Below are 24,349 nucleotides of genomic sequence, written 5' to 3'. Positions count from 1 at the left end.
ATGTATATATGTATATATGTATATATATATGAAAGTTAGCTCATACAATTAGAGTCCCTACTTAATTAATTTTAGTGATAGTGTTTACATATATTCATAATATTCTGAGGTCAGTTTTTTTGTTGTCAGTTAACAGTTTTTCATATATCCACTGATTTCATATATCCACAAACTTAATTATTCTTCATGGCTTAATTTTCTTAATCTTTCTTTACATAGTGGGTATACGTAGTATTTTTATTATTTCTCCAGTTTAATTCAATCTTTCATTTTAATTTAGGATAGAAGTGAAGGTTGCCAGGGGAAACCAAGTAATTTCTAAGTGTTTGATAAAATTACATATTTACAAGAGAAGGTATAAATCAAAAGCTATGTGGTATTCTTTTCATTAGGTCTAGAGATTTTTGCTATTGCTGTTTACCTTATTTTTATTTAGTTTTGAAACAGTCTTGCTATATTAGCCATATCAGCCTTAAATTCCTGACCATCTTGCCTCAGTCCTGCAAAGAGTCAAGATTATAGGTGTACAACACCATACGATGTAAATGCTGGCTATTATGATAAGTAGTGTTTCCTACAAATCACCGACCAGTTAAAGGGAGCAATACAGTTGAATATTCCTTATTAGATTTTGGAACTTGTTGGATTTTTTAAATAATTGCCTGGTCTTTAAAAGTTCAGCATCCCAAATCTGAAAAAAAATGAAACCTAAAATTCTTTAAACTTAGAAACCTTTGAGCACTTTCCCAACATTTCATGAGTTTCAGATTACAAAGCATTTTTAGTTTGAGAACTGAGGATTCTCAACAAATGCTACACCTAAAACGCCAAAAAAAAAAAAAACAGATTTACTTAGATATTTAAAGAAATGAAAAATACCTTCAGTATTGTATTTCATTCGCATATTGTTGAAATAGTCAAAAGCATTTTTTAAAGCCCATATCCTCACTATATTGTCTTGTCCAGCTGAGGCAAGTAATCGGCCACAGTGAGAAAATTTCATTGTCCAAACAGCTCCCTATGAAAACAGAAGGTTCAAAATGACTTTACAAGCTTAAGAGACGTTCCTTTAACCCAACCTTTAAAGTTCTACCGCATTATACATAGTAAGATAACACTAACTTTCCTAACATGTGTTACAGCCACTTGTGCAATAGTGCTACCAGAAAGGGAAGCTTTCAGAAGAAAGGTCTGTTAGGATCATTAACATTTCCTATATTTTAACCTAACAAATTTAAAACCCCAAACTATGTTCACATATTAATAAAAATGAGAGGTATTTTTGGTTGCATATAGGCATGTGTGTGTGGACTTAAGTGTAGAGGTCAGAGGGTAACCTCAGGTGCCATTTATGAGAGTCCCTATGTAGCTAGAAGAACAAACCACAGTTTGGAAACTCCAGTCCCTTAGCAGAACTGAAAAGAATAAGGCCTAGCCTACCTTAGCTGCCTATAGCATAGTGCCCATATCATGAGACACTTCAAAGGACCTAAACAGTTTGGTCTTATTCTGCTTTTCCCTCTACAGTACATGACTAGACTCTAGAAACTGAAATCATTGGATATGTATATGATCAGAAAAATGTTAAAGAATAGGAGTCTTTAGTAGGAAGGGCCAAATCCTATTCCAACAAATAAGGTTATAACACAGACTTAGGTATATTAAAAACATTAGCTGCCTATGGATTCTTTAAGTTAGAAGCAAGTTAATTAACTTAAATAGCGTTTATTTCTATAAAAGTCAAATACAGTAAAAAAAGCATTTGGATCCCAATATAATGGGCTTTTTACTTATTATTATTATTATTGTTTTTTTTTGAGACAGGGTTTCTCTATGTAGTCCTAGCTATCCTGGAACTAGCTCTGTAGACCAGGCTGGCCTTAAACTCACAGAGATCCACCTGCCTTTGCCTCCTGAGTGCTGGGATTAAAGGCGTGCGCCACCACCGCACGGTGAGGCTTTTTACTTAAGTAGGAAATAAAGGTGGACTCAACATAGTATAAAAAATTTTATCAAATAGATCTTTCACTTCCTTGGTCAGAGTTACCCCAAGATATTTTATGCTATTTGTGGCTATCGTGAAAGGTGATGCTTCTTTGATTTCCCTTTCTGTTTCCTTATCTTTAGTTTATAGGATGGCAACTGATTTTTTTGGAGTTGATCTTGTATCCTGCCACATTACTAAAGGTGTTTATCAGCTGTAGGAGTTCTTTGGTAGAGTTTTTGGGATCGCTTATGTATACTATCATATCATCTGCAAATAACGAAAGTTTAACTTCTTCCTTTCCAATTAGAATCCCCTTGATCCCCTTACTGCTATTGCTAGAACTTCAAGCACTATATTGAAGAGGTATGGAGAGAGTGGACAGCCTTGTCGTGTTCCTGATTTTAGTGGGATGGCTTTGAGTATCTTTCCATTTAATTTGATGATAGCTGTCAGCATGCTGTAAATAGCTTTTATTATATTTAGGTATGACCCTTGTATCCCTAATCTCTCCAAGACCTTTATGACTCTAGAGGGGTTCCCAGGGGTCCAGAGAGATGTCCCCAACTAGGTCCTTGGGCAGCTGAGGAGAGCCTGAAATGGCCTGATCCTATAGCCATACTAATGAATATCTTACATATCACCATAGAACCTTCATCTGGCGATGGATGGAGATAGAGACAGAGACCCACATTGGAGCACTGGACTGAGCTCCCAAGGTCCAAATGAGGAGCAGAAGGAGGGATAACATGAGCAAGGAAGTCAGGACCACAAGGAGGGAACCCATCCACTGAGATGGTGGGGCTCACCAAGGCCAGCTGGACTGGGACTGAAAAACCATGGGATAAAACTGGACTCTCTGAATATGGTAGACAATGAGGGCTGCTGAGAAGCCAAGGACAATGGCACTGGGTTTTGATCCTACTGCATGTACTGGCTTTGTGGGAGCCTAGCCTGTTTGGATGCTCACCTTCCTAGACCTGGATGTAAGGGGGAGGACCTTGGACTTCCCACAGGGCAGGGAACCCTGACTGCTCTTAAGACTTAGGAGAGGGAGGAGGGTGTGGGGAATGGGGGGAGGGGGAGGGAAAAGGGAGGCGGAGAAGAGGCGTAAATTTTTAATAAAAATAAATAAATAAATGTAAACTTCACAGATTAAAAAAAAATTTAGTAAGTTCCAAAATGAAACCACAGTAAAATTTAAAATATTGATGCATAATTTAATAGCACAAAAATTTAATTTCAATGTGGCCACTGCTTATAGTTGCTTTGTAGTTAGGGCAACACAGGCTTTATTTGATTCCTTAATCAAGGGCACAGCCTAGTTTACCTATGTTTGAGTTTAACTGCTATAGTCCTTACTTTCCTAGATTTGTAGACACTATCTGCAATCAAATCTGAGGATTTCCATCTACATTGTTAGGCTTGAATTTTTTCTTTGCAGTATTAGTGATCAGAGCAGAGCCTCATGTATATGAAGGAAACACTCTACCACAAAACCACATCCCCAGTATGGTACTTTTGAAATCTTAAAGAATGTAAACTTCTAACTATCTCTAGCGTGGCTGAATATTTTACTATGTTTACTGTGGAAAACATAGTAGGATTCTGCATACTTTTTACCAAAGTGCTAGGGATTGAAAGCAGGGCTTTATGTATGCTACTGAAAATCTCTAAGTATCCATACTTATTTAAATTGTGGTTGGAAATATTTAAAATATTTTTACAAGTGACAGACTATTTTCTAATTTAAGTGCTGCAAAGATTGGTCTCTCTGCATAGTTTTCTCAATAATACAGCCTAGAGATTATTTATTGCAAACCTTTTTTATTTTGAGATTGGGTTGCCCTATATAGCACAGGCTGGCCTTGATCTCATCTTCCTGCCTCAGCCTTCTGTATGCCATGATTATAGGTCCAAGAAACTACATTCAGCCTAAAACATTACTCCTTAAACAATTTTCAGAGACAAACACTGCATTATCTATTAATTTAAATAAATTAATATAAATTTAGTGCTCTTGAATTAGCAAAAGCATATACATTGGTAAAGATAAGTTAAATAGAAGCCTCAAAAAATACTCTAGCAGTCATGAAAAATGAAATAGTTGCTTACCATATGTTCACCACTAAGATCTTGCACCACTTTGATCTGATCAAAATCATAAGGTCCTTTGAAACCATGTGCTGCCTTGAATTTAACTGGCCTTGTATATGGCATTCCTTCATCATCACTTGATGAAGGGTCATCTTGATCAGTATGAAACACTGAAGAGAAAAGTAACAAAATTCAATGGTTAATATATATCTAGTTACAATTATATTTTCAAATACATTGATCATCAAGTATACTTTTAGTAAATACAGAAGCAAAATTTGTCTATTACTTGTAACATATTGGTTGAGAAAATGGAGACTGATGTTATATTGGTTGAATTTATATCCATCTGTAACTTATAATCTGCATAACCGTGGAGAAGTTACTCAACCTTTCTATACCTCTCAGTTTTCTCACCTATAAAATGAGGATAATGAGACTCCATTGAGTTATGAGATTAAATTAATTAAAATGTAGGTTAATTCTAAGAAGATTATCTGGTATTGTGTGACTATTAATAAGTGCACTTATTAATAAAAACAAATGAGTAGAATAATAAAGGCACAGTGGGCTACAGTCTCTGCAAATTAAGAAAATCTCTTTTTACCTTATTTATGGTGTGTACATGTGCATGCCATGAGGTGCATATGGAGTCAGTTCTGTCCTTCTACCAAACAGATTACAGGAATTGAAGTCTGGTTGTTGGACTTGGCAGCAAGCTCCTTTACCCATGCACATGCCACGGCACAAGAGTAGAGATCAGAGGACTTTTTTTTTTTTTTGAGAGTGGTTCTAGCCTTATGCCGTCTTTGAAGCAGGGTTTCTATTGTTTTCCTCTGCTGCTGTGCTACATGCTGCAGACTAGCTGGCCTGTCACCTTGAGGGCAATTCTCTCTCTATCTTCTATGTCATCATAAAATGTTGGCATGACAGATGCATACTATAGCATCTAGCTTCTAACTGAGTTCCAAAGAACTCCATTGGCCTTGCATGGCAAAATTGCTTTTATCCAATGAAATAATTACCTGTTCCCAAGTTTACCTCATTAAAAATAGCTTTAAAAGTCTATTTTTATGGGTATGAGTGTTTTGCCTCCACGAATGTCTATGTACTACGTGTGTGCCTGGTGCCCATGGAGGCCAGAAGTGGGTGTCAGATCCCCTGAAATGAGTTACAGACAGTTCTAGTTTGCCATGAGAGTACTGGGAAATTAAAGATGGATTCTCTGGTGCTCTTAACCACTAAGCCATTTCTCCAACCCTTTAAAAATATTTTTAAAAGGCAAAAAGTTTGACAAAACCAATTTACACTTAATCATTGTACCATAAATCTTCAAAGTTGTTATAATCACAAAATACTGTACCAATTCATACTTAAAAGTATACATTTATCTTTCTTTATATTTATAAAATTAAGGGAGATACTTGTGATTTATTGAAATACTAAGATATTGGCTATAAAAGTTTATTATGTTCATTGATATAGAGTGCCTTTTATAAACGTTGAGCTAAATTTAGAAAATACACATTAATGGAGTGTTGCAATATCCTCATGTTACTGACCTTCATCTCTTACACTTTTAACCTTATTTATAGCACGTTCACCATATTCCTCAGCAAGATGCTTTGCTCTCTTTACTGATTTTCCAAGGAATTTCTTTAGTTGAGTCCTGAAGAAAAATACACAAAAATGTAGTGACACAATTGTGCAAGGTGAATTATCCACAAACTTAAGATGTATCGTTTAAAACATTAAATGTAGGTATTCAAGTTCTTGGATTCCTTGTTTTTTTTTTTATTAATTTACTTAATTTGTGTACACTGGTGTTTTGCCTGCAGTTATGTCTATGAGTTATAGTCAGCTGTGAGCCACCATGAGGGTTCTAGGAATTGAACCTGAGTCCTCTGAAAGAGCAGCCAGTGCTCTTAACTACTGAGCCATCTCTCCAGCCCCATCAGATTCCTTGTTTTATGGAATGAACATATTCAAGTCAATAACCTTCAAAAATATATGAATAAAATTTCTCCCAATTAAGTTTCTTCTAGGGGGCTGGTGAGATGGCTCAGTGGTTAAGAGCACTGACTGTTCCTCCAGTGGACCCTGGTTCAATTCCCAGCACCCACATGGCAGCTTGCAGCTGTCTGTAGCTCCAGTTCAAGAGAATCTGACATCATTATACCAATGCGCATGAAATAAAGTTAAATAAAGTTTAAAAAAAATTAGTTTATTCTAAAGCTATACTGTTCAAGTGTGATTGACAATGGTGGGCTGGGGAATAGCATGTTTAAGCAGATCTATGGGTCCTATCCCCAGATAATCTGATTTGGAAAGTTCCTGGTGAAGCTATAAACATGCAGCTAAATAATTTTGAAAAAAACTACTTTAGAGACTTATCTCTAAGAACGCATTTTACCAACAAAAAGGAAGGATTAAAGAAAGTCATTGATCTACAAAATAGAATACCTGGGAAGCCTAAGAGTGTTTTCTCTTTAATCTGGGTATTCACAACAATAAAATTAGGCTGAGCTTTTCAATAGAACACAAAGTTACACAAGCATCAAAGCCTATATAAACATGATTCAAATTTTCTCTATTCAATTGAAAAGATATAAATGTCAGTCAACAGCCAAATGGATAAATAAGTGTTGGTATAAACTACAATAAAATAAACCCCTACTCTTTGAATTGCCAAGCTCTTATTCATAGTCTTTCCTCATGTTGTTACTTCTGATTTGAATACCCAATACTGATTACTAGTTTTTATTTACCCTTTAGGTCTCAGATCAAATAATCTTCTCTCAAAAAGACCTTCTTTGAGCCAAAACATGTTTTCTTATTGTAGACTTTCATAGCACCTTGCAGTTTTCTTTTACAGCAATCATTATAAATAAAGGTACACTTTTGTGCATGATTACATATTCAGTATCTGCCTCATTTACACAGAAGGTCCCTGAAGGTATGAGTGGAATTGTCTTAACTACTGTATCCACAGCAACTAATTCCTGTGTGGTTCATAGAAAGACTGCAATCAATGTATTTGTCTTTTGTGCTAACATGAAGAGATGACCATGACGTATTTGATTTACAATAAAAAAAAGCAAGCTAAGAATCTACAGACATAATATAACCCCTCTCTTATGAGAACCAAAAAAATTCTAGGGTATAGCTCATAGTCCTTGCTTAGCATGTGCTGGTCCCTAGCTTTGATTCGCCAGCATTGACAAAGAAATTAAAGAATCTTGATAATAATCTGTGAAATAATCATAAACTTTCATTTTCAATTTTATACATTTCTGTTGTTACTTTCAGTCATCAGAAAACAGAGATGACAAAACTAATTTTATAGTGCTGGGGACTGAGCCCAGGGCCTTGTATAAGCTACCTGAGCACTCTACCATTAAGCTACATCACATTCCTGCGAAACCAGTTTCTAAAGCCAAAATAAGGTGCCTACTCTAAAGTTATAGTTTATGGGTAACTATAGGTTCACTACAATGATGTTTAGTTTTAATTGCTAATTTGACACTCTCTAGAATCACCTGAGAAGGGAGGCTTAATAAGGAACTGTCTAGATTGGGCTGGCCTGTGAACGTGTCTATGAGGGGATTATCTTGATTAATGGGAAGATTGTGGGTGACACCATTCCCTGGGTAGGGGATCTAGATTGTTTAAGAGAGAAGAAAGTGAACTGAGCACTAAGTGCAGGTATTAATTCACTGCTCTCTGCTCTTCACTGTGGACGTCTTATGACTATCTACTTAAAGTTCCTACTACCTTAACATTCCTGCAATTATGGGCTGTGAGCCAAATACACCCTTTCTTTCTTAAGATGCTTTTATCAGGGTAGTTTATCAGACCAACAGGAAATGAAACTATGATGATTGCTATTTAAAAGCCAAGAAGACATTTAAATCACTTTAGATGTGACTTTCTAAATATAGACTTTTTATGTTTTGTTTTTGTTTTCAAGACAGGGTTTCTCTACGTAGTCTTTCTTGGCTGTCTGAAACTATCTCTGTAGATCAAGCTGGTCTTGAACTCAGAGATTCTGCCTGCCTCTTCCTTCAAGTGCTAGGATTAAAGGTGTATACACTAGGCTCAGCTATAGACTCTTATGACTTTAAAATGGTACTATTTAGTAGATTCCTTTTCACTGATGAATAGGGTCTGTTACCACTTGTACTATTCTCAGGACCTTTTGAACAGGATTCTCTTAAGCTCAATTACTAGTAGCTTCCTCAGTCTTCAAAACAACTTGTTATGATCCAGGAAAAGTCGGAACCAGGGGCCAATCTATTCTGGCTACTGGCTGCATTATTGGTTTATCTCATCATTCAGTATAAATATTTCTTTTTTTTTTTTTGATTTTTCGAGACAGGGTTTCTCCGTAGCTTTTTGGTTCCTGTCCTGGAACTAGCTCTTGTAGACCAGGCTGGCCTCGAACTCACAGAGATCCGCCTGTCTCTGCCTCCCAGTGCTGGGATTAAAGGCGTGCGCCACCACTGCCCGGCCCAGTGTAAATATTTCTATGTTCTATGTGTATGATTGTAAGAGAAAGGTCTGGAAAGAGTTACTATATACACAGACTATTGCGCTATGTATGGGTCTTTTATCATTTTCTGATTACAACCTTGCAATCAGAATATTACCAAACAGTCTCACATGCCAACTTTTTTTTTTTTTAAAGATTTACTTATTTATTATGTATTCAGTGTTCATGTATCCCTGCAGGCCAGAAGTGGGCACCAAATCTCACTACAGACGGTTGTGAGCACATGTGGTTGCTGGGAATTGAACTCAGGACCTCTAGAAGAGCAGGCAAAGCTCCTAACCACTGAGCAATCTCTCCAGCTCCCCACATGCCAACTTTTATGTCAAATTTTGCAGGTTCTCTGTTGCTTTAGAAGCTCGGGCACTAGATGACCAGATTTAAGAAATGATATATGAATAAAAAATGAGACATATAGACCCATTTTCTGAAGAAAAAATTTCTGAGTACAATTTTTTTCCTAGAAAATGAGCTTTAACAGGACATAGGATGTACACCTATAATCACAACACTCAGGATAAAGAAGCAGGGAAGTTGTGAGTTCACACCAGCCTGACCTGGTGTAGAAAGCCATATAGTGAGAACTTGTATAAGAAAACCAAAACAGAACATAAATGAGCTGTAGGGCATCAACTATATGACAGTTCACCTGGATGTTTATGTTTCCTGAACAATTCCTAACTCTTTGGATCCTGATAGTTGTCAGTGTTAGACAGCCAAGTTTCAAATACCTGGTGTTAACATATATCTGCATTTTGGTACATCTTTTCTAAATAGTCAGATTTAAGTGGATCATATATTTTGGACGTTATATGACAATATTGACAATTTAGTGACTCAGGCATAATCAGACATACTCTATATGAGCACCTATATACTATGTATTTGTGGGGTTAACAGAAGAATCATATGATCATAAACTTTTCATATCACATTGTCTAGCTATTTAAAATGTGTTTGCTTTAGGCTCACCCTCCTTGAGTTTCTATAGGAAGCTAATGGCTACTGAGAGAAAGAAACATTTCTTCACTGTAGTCACTGCTAAACTGTCCATGCTCCTGTAAGTAACCCTTATTAAACAAACTGGGTAACTTAAAACAAAACAAAACAACAAATAAACAAAATCAGCCAGGCAGTGGTGGTGCAAACCTTCAATCCCAGCACTTGGAAGTCAGAGACAGGCAGATCTCTGTGAGTGAGAGGTCAGCCTGGTCTACAGAGTTAGTTCCAGAACAGCCAAGGCTACACAGAGAAAACCTGTCATGAAAAATAAAAATATGAAAAAATTAAAAATATATGAAAGAAGAAGGGAAACTATTTAAAAAGAGAACAAAGATCAGCAGGAGTGAGGGGCAAGAAAAGGCAATAGGTGTGACTATGATAAAATCCATTATACACATGTAAGAAAATGTCATAAGGAACATGTAAAATATATGCTGATAAAATTATTTGCTTTTGAAATTAGAATATGGAATTAAGATAACATGCTAAAGAGGAAAAAATAAGTTATGTGGCTATAGATTTGCTATGAACTGGAATAGTTAGAAAGAAATATAAATAAGGTTTGGAAAGATGAAGAGAAGGGGGAAGATATCTAAGGACAATGATGTTCTTCTAGTCACAATTCTAGCATCTAGGATGGAAAACAATATAAGGATGATACAAAATATATTGGTCGTTTACTTTATGTCAGATGCTTTCAAGATGACCTAAACAAATGTAAGAAACTCATAGTTAGCCAATAGAGGGTAGGGATGGTGTGGGTAGACATTTAACATGATTTAAAATCTTCTGGAGGGAAACCACATATTCCATTCAAAGCAATTCTCTCAAGTTGAAAGAAATTACGAGAAAGAAGTTACTGAAATTAAGTGGCAGCAGATATATTCAAGCAATATGACAAGGATTGATTTTCTTAGGAATTTTCTGGGAGATTAATGTATGGTTATGGCAGTTAGTAGAAGCAAGAGAATAACACTGGGATGATGGTAATATAAGGTAATAGTGTCGGGTTAGAAGCCTTGGGAGAGTGTAACTCTGATTTTAGCAGACAAATCTTTTTAAAGGGTCTGTTTTACTGTAATGTAAAAAGTGGCTAAGAACAATCTGTTATTACAGTTTTATATTACATTTTTTTGATTAAAAAAGCATGGAATTTTTTTTTTTTACTTTTCTAGTAAATACTTAAAAAGAAGAAAAGGCGTGTAGAGTAGTAACTCACGTTTTCTGTTTTAACCGTCCACCGTCAGTATCTGTTTGTTGTGACTGCAACTTTTCTTCATCATCAGACTGTGTGGCATCATTGCTACAAGAAGGATGAGTCATTTTTAAAGAAGCCATTTCTCTTCTCATAAATATCTTTTTATGTTTACTATGCAGCAACTAATCAGAATAAGAAAAACTATCTTGAGCCGGGCGGTGGTGGCGCACGCCTTTAATCCCAGCACTCGGGAGGCAGAGGCAGGCGGATCTCTGTGAGTTCGATGCCAGCCTGGTCTACAAGAGCTAGTTCCAGGACAGGTTCCAAAGCTACAGAGAAACCCTGCCTCGAAAAACCAAAAAAAAAAAAAAAAAAAGAAAAGAAAAGAAAAACTATCTTGATATGCTTATATAACTTCAAATTAATGAATAACCTGAGAATTACTAAATAGTTTCCAAGAGTAAAGAATGGAATCTTAAAGCAAGATGCAATTTGCAAAATTTAAATGAATGCAATTTAATAGCTTATAAAAATCCTACTATATGAAGTCTGTGTATATCAACAATAAAATAACCTGTAGATAGCCTTTTCTTGGTCCACCAGGCACAACATATATTAAATTTAATAAAAGGTCTTTGCTCTTCTAGAACTTATTCCTTAGGCCCTCATTACATCTCATAATGAAAATCAATCATTTTGCTCTAAAGCAGTTTTCAAATACTTACAAAGCAAAATTTTTTAGAATACTAAATGATCCTCACACATATGGCTTTTTAGTCTTAATGTTTTGATTCTGTCTCCAGCATAAATCATTTTAAATGACAAGAAACTAAATAGTATGAGATTTAAGATTTAGAATAATTTCCACAAGTAACTACATGGTATGTCAATAATCAGAGGCAAAGATCAAAGGTAAATAATGCATACTCAAGCTAATTTTACTTTTAGATTAAAACAGAGGACTGAGTTTAACTAAAGAGGGACAGTTGTAGTTCAAAAATGTTAAATAACATTAAGTCATACCTTACATACTCCTTTGTCCTTCTCATGATGTGTAGAGTGAGAGGATTAATACCTGTTGGCAACTTCTCTTCAGCAAGACTTAGAGGTATTTCTTCTCCAGTATCCAGGTTCTTAATCATTACACTGGCTAAAATTTCCTTGAGGTAAAAAATAACACCCAGATGTCTTTCAACTTAATTATCTTTAAATTTTTATATTAGTTTTAATTATGTGCATATATGTATGTTGTGCACAGAGGGCAGAGGTGTTGGATCTCTTGGAGCTGGTGTTACAGGTAGTTGTGGATTGTGGTTCTGGGACTCAAACACAGGTCCCCTGGAAGAACAGTAGTACTCTTAACTGTTGAGCCATCTCTCCAGCCTTTAATTATCTTTTTTGAGTCTACAAAATTCTCAAAATGTTAAGGATTTTCTAGATAGTCACTACTGGGCACAATAAACTTAAATATTTACGCTGAGATATAATTCTCATACCATAAAATATTATCCCTTAAAACATGCAATTTAATGGTTAATAACATATCTATAGTTCTTAATTTATGATTAAATTATAATATTTGATTGCTCATAAAGGAAATCAGTTGTACATTAGCTGTCAATCCCATTTAATTATTTCTTAGTCTCTGGTAATTACTAATCTACTTTCTGTCTACTTTCTGTCTGTATTGATTTGTTTATTCAGGACATTTCATAAAGTCACTCAAAAAATATATGTATAATGCACGCACACACACACATACACATACACATACACACTAACATACAATGCATCTTGATTCTTTCATTTAGCATGCTATTTTTAAGGTTTATCCAAATACCAATATCGTTTTCCTTTTTAATTGCTGAAAAATATACTATTGAATGGGAATACTATGTTTTATTTAAGGATTCATCCATCACACATGTTTGTGCTGTTTCCATTTTTAGCAATTATAAATAATGCTGCTTTGAATATCTTATACATTTGTGTGTGAATATGTTTCCATTTTTCTTTAGTATAAAAAAAGAAATGGAACTGCTGGGTCATGGTAATATTAACATTTTAAGAAAAGGTAAACTGTTTTCCAAGGTATAATTTAGAAAAATGTATTATTTTAACACATTTGAGAAAGGGTCTAGTTATATTAGTCAGGATGACCTCAAACTAATGATCTGCTATCGTTGGCCTTCAAAGAATTGAAATTATTTTTATTTTCTGTGTATGGTGTTTTGCCGGCATGTATGTCTGTGCACCACATGTACATAATTCCGATGGAGGCCAGAAGAGGGCATTAGATCCCCTGGAACTGGAGTTACAGACAGCTGTAATCATGCATGTTCTAGAAATCAAACCTGGGTCCTTTAGAAGAACAACCATTGCTTTTAGCTGCAAGGCCATCTCGCTAGCTCCCCATTCTAAAGTTCAAAAATAAGAAACCATTATAGAGTTAGGGAAATGGCTCAGCAAATAAAAGGTCTTAAGGCCAACTCAGATGGCTTAAGTTCAATCCAAAGGACTTACACAGTAGAATGAGAGATCCAAGTCTTACAAATTATCCTTTGACTTTCATATTTGTACTGTGGCATGCATGTACCCATAAGTACACGCATGCATGCATGCACACAAATAAATGTTAAAAAAGCATCTGAAATACTAGGATTATTTTAAAGCTCATCTTTTATAAAATACAGATCGTGCTTTTGTGATGAATGTGCGTGCGCATGTGGTACTGGGAATGGAACCTATGTCTTTATGAATGCTAGCAAACACACAACTGAGTTACACAGACCCAGATGGCTTTGCCTTTTTCTTTTTGGTTTAATGTCTCAGACAGTTACCAGGCTGGCCTTGAACTTACTCTGTGGTCCAAGTAGATCCTGAACTTGTGACCCTCCTACCTCAGTGTCCTGAGTGCTTTGCCATCAGTCCTTCTTAGATTCTGCTTTGAATGTAAGTATTCCACTGCATATCTTTGTGAAATGGCAGGTTTCCATCAGAGAGTCAAACTTCAGTATATAAATAAAATCCCAAACCTAAAATACTCTTAATTTTAGTGATTTTGGCCTAAAAGTAACTCATTATACATGTCAAAATTACTAAACAAGTTCAGTGTTCCTGGTATTGAAATGATGTTCAAAAAGATGAAAATACTGATTTCCTGAATTTAGTCATTATATACTGTATCAATTTATCAAACCATCACATTACAACCCATAAATATGTACAAATGTGAAATTTCAATTTAAAAATGCAGTAAGTCATATGCAACATGAAACAAGAGTATGTTAACTATCTTTAGGTGCAGTATAAAGCCGCTATGTACTCTTACATTGCTATGCAGCCAGCACCACAACCCATCTCTAGAACGTTCTCATTTTCTCATTATGATTTTTACATTTTATGCTTTTAAGAACAAAAAAATTAAATTCTACCTCATCAGTAAGCTCTCTCCCAGAGTTGGATCTAGGTCTCTGAGGGCCCATCACTTCCCCTGCTACCGTCTGCAAATCAGGTGCTTTTCCATTTTCCTAAAATTATAATTGTACAAACAGACTAAATGAATTTCTATAAATTTTAATTATTCATTACCATGCACACTTCTACAAAATTCCACAAATCAGAAAATAGAGCCTACTGAAAATTTAAATTAATGATTCCATTTTAGTCCTTTATTATTCTCTACATGTTGAAAGATATTAGACACCAAAATTACTGTTGCCCATGAAATAGTGACTTAGTAGTATCACAGATATTTTATTTGAGCCCATTCAAAGCAACAGTTCTCTACTAAGATTGCAATTAATTCAAGCCATATGTGGATACTGCTAAAGATTTCTGTTTATATAAAGAGCTAGACAACTATGTTAAAAATTCACATATAGTTGTTGCTGCATATTCTTCTAGATTAAAAAAAAATCAATGCCTTAAAAAGACAAACACCACATTGATTTTACAAAAAGAGACCGCTTGTGACCTCTACTGTATTGTTATAACAAGATGGTAATGTCACATTTCCAGGTCTGCTGACCCTCCTCACCTCCGCTACTACACAAATTACCCCGAGTTCCAGAATTTAGCTGTGGTAAAATGCTATGCAGTTTTTTTGTATAGTCTAGTACATGAAGTGTTTTATATCTAGGAAAAGGAACTTATTAAAAATAGAAGCAGCTGGTTTTAAAAATACCTATAACATGCCACACACTTGGCATATATTAGCACATTTCATTTTCGCAGAAAACTTTCAAGGTGAATACTTTTCCCATGTTTTATCAATAGGGCATCTAAGAACCAGGTGCTAAATAGCTAGCTATCTCACTAAACTAGTTAGTAGCCAAGCCAGAAAGGGAAGTGAGGTGGTCAGGCATGGGAGACAAAGAAATATTTGGCCTAGAGAAGAAAGAGGGTTTCAGTAATTCAGTCAACTAGTTATATGAAGCTTGAATTAGCCTATACCCAATATAATAGTAATTCACCAACCTGGGCAGTAACTATTTTATCTCCACTTGTAGCACTTGCCAAATCAAGAGAAGGCTGAGAATCTCTAACTGTACTCTCTGAAGCCACATTTGCAGTAAGGAGAGAATCAGATGTAATGTTGTCTTTGGGTACTGCAATGATAATAAAAATAATAATAGTAATAATAATGATAATGAAGATATTAATAACAGAAGAATAATACCAACAATTTTATACACACACAAATAAAGAAGTATTTTTAACCTTTATTTAATTCTTATAACAAACCTATGAGAACAGTGGCTTTTATTATTCTTGTTTATTAAAAACAATGGCTCAAATGAATTATTTAACTTCTTCAAGACTGCACAGTTTATACATTCAAAGATTAGCATTTAAATTTCTGCTGTTTTAAGTCTTTCACTCCCTTTTTCTTCCTACCACTTCCATATCAATTCTTAGAGGGTTTAAAAAAATGTAAAAGTCTGGAGTCTGAAAATACTCAGTAATATTATTTTAACTTATGACCAGTATAATACCTTTCAGCTTTTGTCAACTTATTCAAGAAATAATTTATATATCCTAGTTATCATAGCAGTTATTCTTTAGCACAAATTGAAGCAAAAGCAGAAAAGTTAGCTGAGAATCATAACAAATGCCTATACTCAACAAGTAGAGGCAGAAGATCTCCACAAATTCAAGGACAGCCCAGTTACATGCTAGTCTGGATGATATAAAAGGACCCTATCTTACTTCTTCCCAACCCAAAGCAGAAAAGTTAGTTTCAACTCTCATATTTCCCAACCAAAATATTTCTCAGTTAATACTTGCCATCCAGATCAGGTGTTTTAAGAGCCTCAAGCTCCAATTCACTTTTCTTTTTTCTTGGTGGTGGTGCAGGTCGGGTTGGAGGTGGGGGTCTAGGAGGTGGGAAATTAGTTGGTGGTGGTGGGCGTGCAGGAACAGGCTTCTTTGTACTGGCTACTATATCAGGTTCTGGAGTAAGGTGCCTTGGGGGTTTGGCGGGAGCCACTTCTTCCGCAGCAGCAAAATCTTTAGCAGACAAAGAATCCGAGGATGCAGGATCTAGAATATCACTTTCTTTGACTTCCATTGCTTCCTTGCTCAGTATTTCGGTTTCCAGTTCAAAAACATCAAGCTGTTCAGCTGAACTTACTTCAGCTACATTAGCAGTTTCGTCTACAGTCTTCTCACAGGAGTCCTCAGAAGGAAAACATCTTTGTGCTTCTAATTCAGCTTCTTCAAATACATTTGGACTGTCTGCCTTTTCAGAGTCATGCTGTAGTTCACGCTCTATGGATAATAGTCCAGGTATGTCACTAAAGTCTGTCTCAGCCACAGAAGAACTGGCAGTAGCCTGATCAGAGAGTCCTCTCCCTTTGGAATCCAAAGAGTCATCTTCTGATTGTAGTGCTTTCTGACTTTCCTCAATAATACTTTCAATTATCTAATGAAAGGTTAAAATGCAGTTTTAAAAATAATGAAGTTATTTACAACAAAGTAATAGCTAATTCAATATATATGACAGGCAACATCTGTAACACTTTATTGATTTTAATCTTTACACAAATGTATAAAGATTTGCTCCTATTGTCATAATTTTACAAATGAAGGAACTAAAGCATACATGGACCAAGTGATCTGTCCAATGTTTTCGAGTTAGTCAGTGATAAAAATGGTATTATGTCCTGGAAGTTTGCTTCCAGAATCTATACACTTATACACTGTAATAGGGAATCTGTGTTATTATATCATGACAAAAGTTCAATGAACCCTGTAAAATGAAGCCATATATCTCCTCATGAAGACTTCAAATGTCAAGAGTTTATTTACATAGTTATGCCAAACTAGTTGCAAGACCCCCTGCTGTCTCTAGTTAACAAAATCACTGAAACAAAATCCACCTAGGATTAGAATTGAACTTGCTGCAGTCTGAATTCAAGACTACATCAGAAAAGTTGGCAGATGCAAGGTAATAAACACACTTGAATCAATTATAAGGCTTCATTCTTCAGACTCTGGGGCGGGGTGTCTATGAAGAGAGCTCCAACATCCAGCCCACACTGCTCTCACTCCTCCTATTTCTTACATCGAAGTGAAAAATATGCACAGGGGGTCTATGTCTTCAAGTACTATTTAGAAGAAAATATATCTTCTATACAGTCTTGGCATTACTAACACATTAAATTCCCTGATCCACTCATACCAAACCTGAATTCTGCTTTTTCAATTCCCCAGCTCCAGTAAGTTAACAGAATATGTTGCAGACCTGCCCTGATCAGCTTTGTTACAATTCCATACTAGTAAAACTGGCTGTTATTCCTGTTCAGTAAGATTTGCCCCTGATTTCCCAGTGTATTACAAGTAATAGTTTTTCACTGTCTTAAAAATTTTAGTACTAGAAATTTCCTCATTTTACCACATATAATATTAACCAAGGTTTACAACATTTATCACATTTGGCATTTAATCAGCATTAACGACTTTAGTGGTAACAGAAGTCAGATAACAATGTCTGTGAAAATGAGTAACAGAGGTCACTGCGGAAGAGGAAGTGGAAAGAGGGTAAGAGCCAGAGGCAGTAAATGACTACAAGGAAACTAACTGCAGCATACAGCAGAGCAAATGAAGTGTGAACTCACAGAGGCTGTGACACCATGTGTGTATAAGACCTGTGCAAGCTCACGTTAGACCAAATCCTAGCATGAAGAGAGGTTGTGGGCACAAAGCTCCACCCCTAGCCTAGAAGCTTCTGGCAATTGATAACTATGTGAAGAGAGAGAGTCAGTTTTCAAGAGTGTGACCCCTGGTAAGTTGACCATGCTCTAGTGGAAGACCATACGTCCAAGAATATATGGGCAAAACAAACAGGTTTTGATAGGTTTTGAAAAGGGCAAGGACACAATGTTTGAAGGGGAAGTAAAGGGGTGAATTTGGGAGGAACTGGGGAAAGGTGAATATTTCAAAGAACTAAAGAATCACTAAAACGTGAAGACATAGAGTCAGCTGGGTACAATATAATTCTTAAAAATTATATTGCCTGGTTGGTTGCCTAGCATTTACTAGGCCCTCGGTTTGATCTTTAGTACCAGGGGGTTGGGGAGGAGGGCTTGGATGTAAATAGAAAAAAAAAACTTCAAAAAAAAGTGATCCAGCATTTTTCTAAGCTGAAGGGAAGTTAGTCACAGGAGAGAAAGCTAACAGAATAAACTTCTCAAGTTCTAGAGACGAAAGGAAAGAAAGCTCTCTGTGTATCACATCCAGTATTCTTTACCCTGTCATGGTCTCATTAGATAGCTAGATTATCTTTTGTTTTTTTCGTTTTATTTTATTTTATTTTTTTTCAGAAGAAGGATCTGAGGGAAAACCATTAGGAAATTTCCCCAAATGCTACATAGTAAACAAAAATGTCCAAACATAAAACCCAGGTAATCTTCCACATAATACTTTGGGTAGGGAAAAAAGAATACTTAATTGTCAGCAATAGATGATAGAATATAGAAATAAAAGATGAAAACAAGTTTACAAATAAGGGGAAAATAATGGAAAAAGGGGCTTTCAGGGTTGTTAGCCTCCTATGTCTATGTGCAGAAGAAAACAAGGGATGGAAAAGAGCCACAGTAAGAGCAAGTTTATTACAAAGGTTTGACATGATCACTGTGTGTCACAGACAGGTTCATGCTATAAAAATAAGGCATCAAGATGAGGCTGAAAATTTTATCTTCCCTCGTCTGTTCTAGTCTCCCTCTTCTCTGACCTTACCATTCACTACAGCACAAACAACACAACACACAGACTACACAGGCTAGCTCGGCACATTCACTTTCCTCACAACAGACCATCAGTTCCTGGAGAACAAGCCACGCTCTTCAGTCTGCTGATGATACACACCTTTCATACCTATTTATGGTCCCTCACTGTCATTTTTAAATGGATTTTAAACAATGCAATGGGTAAAAAAAAAGAACTAAAAGCAACAAAGAGATGTTGCTGCTGCTACTCTTTATACATCAAAAGCTCACTGTTTTCTGAGTGATATAAAATGAAACCCAGATATTTCAGTATGACATTCTCATAACTTGAATTTATTAGCCTCATCCTCAAACATTCTGCACATTCCCCATCTCTAAGCTATTGGTGATGTCTTTCCTCTTTTATCTCTGCCTGCCAAAATTTTATACGTTCATCAAAAATCAGCTACTTTCCCCATAAAGTTATGTTTGTTCCTACTGTCCAATAGGAGATTGTTTCTCATTGGGTTTTTATAATATTTTGTAAATTTGGTACAACATTTATTAAATTTATTTTCATCCAATTTCCTGATTTTCTTTTTTACATATGGGTGTATACAGGCTGGCTTCAAACTCCTGATGTAGCCGGAGGGAGATCCTGATTCTGATTCTTTTCCTCTACAACCTTAAGTGCTGCGGTTAGAAATTTGTACCACCATGTTTACTCAAATTCCTCTTCTAAATGTAAGATACTCCTGAGCACGTAGTTGGTGTTATATTCCTATGGTCCTTTAACAATTAATGCTTAACTCATCTTTTTTTTTTCTTTTTTCCGAGACAGGGTTTCTCTGTGGTTTTGGAGCCTGACCTGGAACCAGCTCTTATAAACCAGGCTGGTCTCGAACTCACAGAGATCCTCCTGCCTCTGCCTCCCGAGTGCTGGGATTAAAGGCGTGCGCCACCACCGCCCGCTCTTAACTCAACTTAAAAGGCTAAAACTTTAAAAGATTCTTAAACCTCACTTTCTGTCCCACAGAATTTTCTCACTACTTCTTTGGTTTCTATTTAAATTCTCCTTCAAATCACTATAGACAGGATAAATTGGAAGTAGGTAACTTCCAATTTTGAAAGGGGTGAAATTAAAAACTATGGAGGTGATGAATGTCTATAACCCTAGCACTTGAGTGGCTGAAGAAGGAGGAAGACGAGAAAAAAATGGCAAAAAATCAACAAGTTTCAACAATAAAAATGACTAAATATAACTTAAAACGTTTGAGAGAAACATAGTAATGAAATATGAAGCACATATAAGCATGGTAAGAATAAAAGTTCTATTTACATTGTAACTGTGAAGAAAATAAATATATGCAAACAGTTGAGAACCATCAAGAAAAAAAAAAGAATCAAAGAAACTGCTCCACTGTAGAATTGTGGTTTCTGATTTTTAAAACCAGCTCTATTTTTATTCTATATCCTAATATACAAGAATACCTCTTCTCCCTAAAGGGATTTTTTTCCTCTTTTACAAAAAGGTATGATCAACATTAAAATCCATATTCTGCTATATTTATAAATTTTATAAGGGTAGAATAGTGTATATAGTTCCACTGACAGCAAATTTGTCACCAATCCATCCCAGCTGTGGAGACACTTTCAGTTGTCATGACGAAAGGATGGAGAGAATGCTACTGGTGTCCAGGCAGGTAGAAGAGTCCTGCACTGCACACAGTAGTGGCTGGTCCTCCACAACAAGGAGCGTGAAGAAAGCTACTAATGGAGAAGCTCTGCAGTGGAGAAGGAGCTGTTTTGCTGGGCTCTAGAAACTTACTGGCTACAACAGTGCTCACGGCCCACGAAATACACAAAAACACTCAAAAATAAATGAACACAAATCTTTCTCCTTGGAATTCATGCTGACACTACTAATGGCCCATTTTACAATGCTTATTGTTCTAATTGTGCCTAATGTGTGTATTACAGGCTGAGGTTAGATAAGGATAATTGTGTCTTTGTCCATATTCTCTACCTTATTCTCTTGAGACAGGATTTGCCATAGAACCTGCTTTGCCTCCTGGTTTGCAGGCCAGAAAACTCCTGTTGGGATCAACCTGTCTACATCCCTGAACCCCCAAATGCAAGCATATGTGGTCAGGAATAGCTTTTTTTAAAACATAGATTCTGGGGATTTGAACTCAGGTCTCCATGCTTAAACAGCAAATGTTCTTACCCACTGAGACATCTCCCCACTCCCAGCCCCCAAATATGTATCTTGCATTTAGTCTCTCTTCTTGCGAACTAACTTCTGGAGCGTCATAGCACTGATTATTTAAAAAGGCCTCAAGGATCCTAGCAGTGTAAGGACTTCCTGCTATCTCTGACTCCTAAAGATAACATAATTTGCTACTATGAGCCTTTCAGTATCTGTAAATTTTATTTGTCGTTGCTGTTGTTGATGATTTGATAGATTCTCAGTATATAGTCCTGGCTGTCCTGGAGCCCGCTAAGTAAACCAGGCTGGATTCAAACTCATAGAGTTCTACCTGCCTCTAACTCTTAAGTGCTGGGATTAGATGTGTGCAACACCATGCCTGGCTCAGGACCTGCAACTTTTAATAGTAATCTCAAGATTTGGAACTCAGAAACCAATAAATATTTTGCTGTTGGTTTAATTGTTTTTGACTGTTTGAGACAGAATCACCCTTTGTAGCCCTGGTTGACCTAGAACTCACTATATATATCTCAAAGATTCACCTTCTCCTGACTTCCAAGTGCTGAGACTAAAGGCCCGTGTCATAGTACTCAGAGGCCATATTAAACAAACAACTGTTTCAAGCATAAATCACCAAGTAGATGGTGACATGACTTCTAAAAAAGGCCAATGTGTCTTCTAACACAAAGCTGATCATGCAAACATATGCTAACACAATTAGAATGTACAGAATAGTATGCTGAAACAATACAGAAAATGTTCTAGCTTAAATGCATCGTATAAATTTGTTATCTTCTCTAAACTAAATTTGATATTATATCTTTCCAACCTTTTTAGATACATCTTGTCTCAGCTCTTGTACAGGGGACTCATTTCCAGCTTTCTGTGCTGTGTTCTCTGGTTCCTGTTTAAACAAGGAAAGAAACAGACCAAATGATGACTTTTATTTAAAAGTCTCCTCAAAAAGGATGCAAGGGGAGAAGTAAAGCATTCTTAAATCAAAGAAGACATGAGATTGTGTTTAAAACTAAAACACAAATACTAAACAAAGAAAAGAAACATAAAAAATACCAACAGATAGTATGCCATCTATGACACTAGAGTTACAAAAAAAAATAAATAAAAAGCAGTAAATATGTAATTTTTTAAATGAAAAATTGAGCCTAATTTTCAGAAAGATTTATTTCTATTTTATATGTATGGATATTCTGCCTGAGTGTGTGCATATACACAATATGGATGCCTGTAGAGGCCAGAAGCCACTGGGTCCCACGGAACTAGAGTTGCAGAGTTACAAGCTGCCACAGGGGTGCTGGGATCTAAATGTGGGTCTTCTGAAAGAGCAGCAAGTTACTCCAGACCCCTCAGTTTATCTTTTTAGCACTAAAATCTAATAGAGGGCTGGTGAGATGACTCAGAGGGCAAAAGAGCTAGTCACAAGCCTGACAACCTAAGTTCAATCCCTGGAACACCCAGCCTGGAAGGGGAGAACCAATTCCTGTAAGTTGCCCTCTGATCTCCAGAGTTGAGATTAACATGTATGTGCCCCCAGTAATAATAATAATAATTTTAAATTTAAAACATTTAATAGATAAGAAGTCCAGAATATCTTTGTGGCTAGAAAACATTAGGATCAGAAATATTTTCCGGGCTGGAGAGGTGGCTCAGAGGTTAAGAGCACTGACTGTTCTTCCAGAGGTCCTGAGTTCAATTCTCAGCAACCACATGGTGGCTCACAACCATCTGTAATGAGATCTGGTGCCCTCTACTGGCCTATAGGATATATGTAGGCAGAATACTCTATACATAGTAAATAAATCTTATTTTAGAAAAACTTTTTTCCTGGGGCTAAAGAGATGGCTCAGTGATTATGTACACTGAGCTGCTCTTCCAGAGGATACAGGTTCAATTCCTAGAAACCAAATGGTGACTCACAACACAAGAGTCTGTGACTTCGGTTACTCCAGGAAAATCTAATACCCTCTTCTGGCTACTTCTGACACTAGGCAAGCAAAGGGTACACAGCTATGCATGCAGGCAAAACACTTATACACACTAAATAAATAGCTGTTAAAAATACTTTCCAAAAGTATTACTATATAAATATATAAAATAAAAATCTTATGACAGAAAAGCATATTTTGAGAATATTTTTAAATTCTATATGCTTTAGCTAAAAAGAAGCAAGATTAAACCAGAAGTTAAATGAAGGTTTCCAAAACACTAAAAGATGAATAAAATTGCCGGGCGGTAGTGACGCACACCTTTAATCCCAGCACTCGGGAGGCAGAGACAGGCGCATCTCTGTGAGTTCCAGGCCAGCCTGGTCTACAAGACCTAGTTCCAGGACAGGCTCCAAAGCTACAGAGAAACCCTGTCTCGAAAAAGCAGGGGGAAAAGATAAATAAAATTAAACCCACCAAAAATACATATATATGTGTGTGTGTATGTATACATTTATATGCACATATATACAAACATGTGGGAAGTTAGAAAGGTAGACATAGACACTGTGTTGCTACTAGAGTAAAATAATCGTTTCATATATTTATAAATCTTGCTTTTTATATTTATAAAAGGATAGCAATTTAAATGCGACTTCTGATATCATGAAATATCAATTCATAATTTTTTGTCACAGAGCTTGTTAGAGGAAGGCAGCTATAACTTTCAAAGACAAGTGATATAAGGCATATAGGATATATATATATGTATTAAGATAGCACTTATAAAATTATCAGAAGATGAAGTTTTGCCAAAGATTACTACTGTTTAGTATAAATGAGTAAAATATTCTACTGAAATTTTTTATAGCCTTGAAACACTTTCAATCTCAAGTTTGTTTCTTTGGATTCCTCAATATTTGGGGGAATACTATTAATTTTATTATAGAATCTGATCAAGGATCATTCCCCTATGGAATCTTAGGTATCAGGTAACATCTAAACTCTCTCACAGCCCATGAGGGCTTAACATGATGTGGCCCTCTTCCTACACACTTGATAGCTCATGTACATCTCATTGCCACTCTCAATACCTAGGTTCAGTAAACCCTTGCTATTAGGGTTCAAGTGACATTTTTGTCATGGAAGGCTTGCCT

At 36.1% G+C, this 24,349-nt stretch overlaps 1 protein-coding gene across 6 annotated transcripts in view; it reads right to left on the bottom strand.

The window, feature by feature from the left end:
• Positions 1 to 24,349, bottom strand: part of Wdr44 (WD repeat domain 44) — a 99,509-nt gene that overhangs the window by 31,601 nt on the left and 43,559 nt on the right. For 4 of the 6 annotated variants that reach the window (XR_007588687.1, XM_050121910.1, XM_050121911.1 and 1 more), the window contains 9 exons: positions 22,079 to 22,153; positions 16,120 to 16,756; positions 15,310 to 15,440; positions 14,265 to 14,360; positions 11,854 to 11,990; positions 10,852 to 10,935; positions 5,644 to 5,750; positions 4,100 to 4,251; positions 880 to 1,018 (listed from right to left, as the gene is read on the bottom strand). Coding sequence is in view for 5 of the 6 variants with exons in the window: in XM_050121910.1 (XP_049977867.1) it covers positions 880 to 1,018; positions 4,100 to 4,251; positions 5,644 to 5,750; positions 10,852 to 10,935; positions 11,854 to 11,990; positions 14,265 to 14,360; positions 15,310 to 15,440; positions 16,120 to 16,756; positions 22,079 to 22,153 (1,558 nt within the window). In the remaining variant the exon portion in view is untranslated. The remainder of the gene's footprint in view (positions 1 to 879; positions 1,019 to 4,099; positions 4,252 to 5,643; positions 5,751 to 10,851; positions 10,936 to 11,853; positions 11,991 to 14,264; positions 14,361 to 15,309; positions 15,441 to 16,119; positions 16,757 to 22,078; positions 22,154 to 24,349) is intronic. The other 2 variants (XM_050121912.1, XM_050121915.1) reach the window with 1 other exon arrangement.

The sequence above is a fragment of the Alexandromys fortis genome, unplaced genomic scaffold (assembly GCF_014885135.2).
Source record: "Alexandromys fortis isolate MF-2015 unplaced genomic scaffold, M_Fortis_MF-2015_v1.1 scaffold_189, whole genome shotgun sequence".
NCBI classification, from domain to species: domain Eukaryota; kingdom Metazoa; phylum Chordata; class Mammalia; order Rodentia; family Cricetidae; genus Alexandromys; species Alexandromys fortis.
Note: the sequence above shows the minus strand (reverse complement) of the source record. Positions and strands in the feature narration are given on the sequence as shown.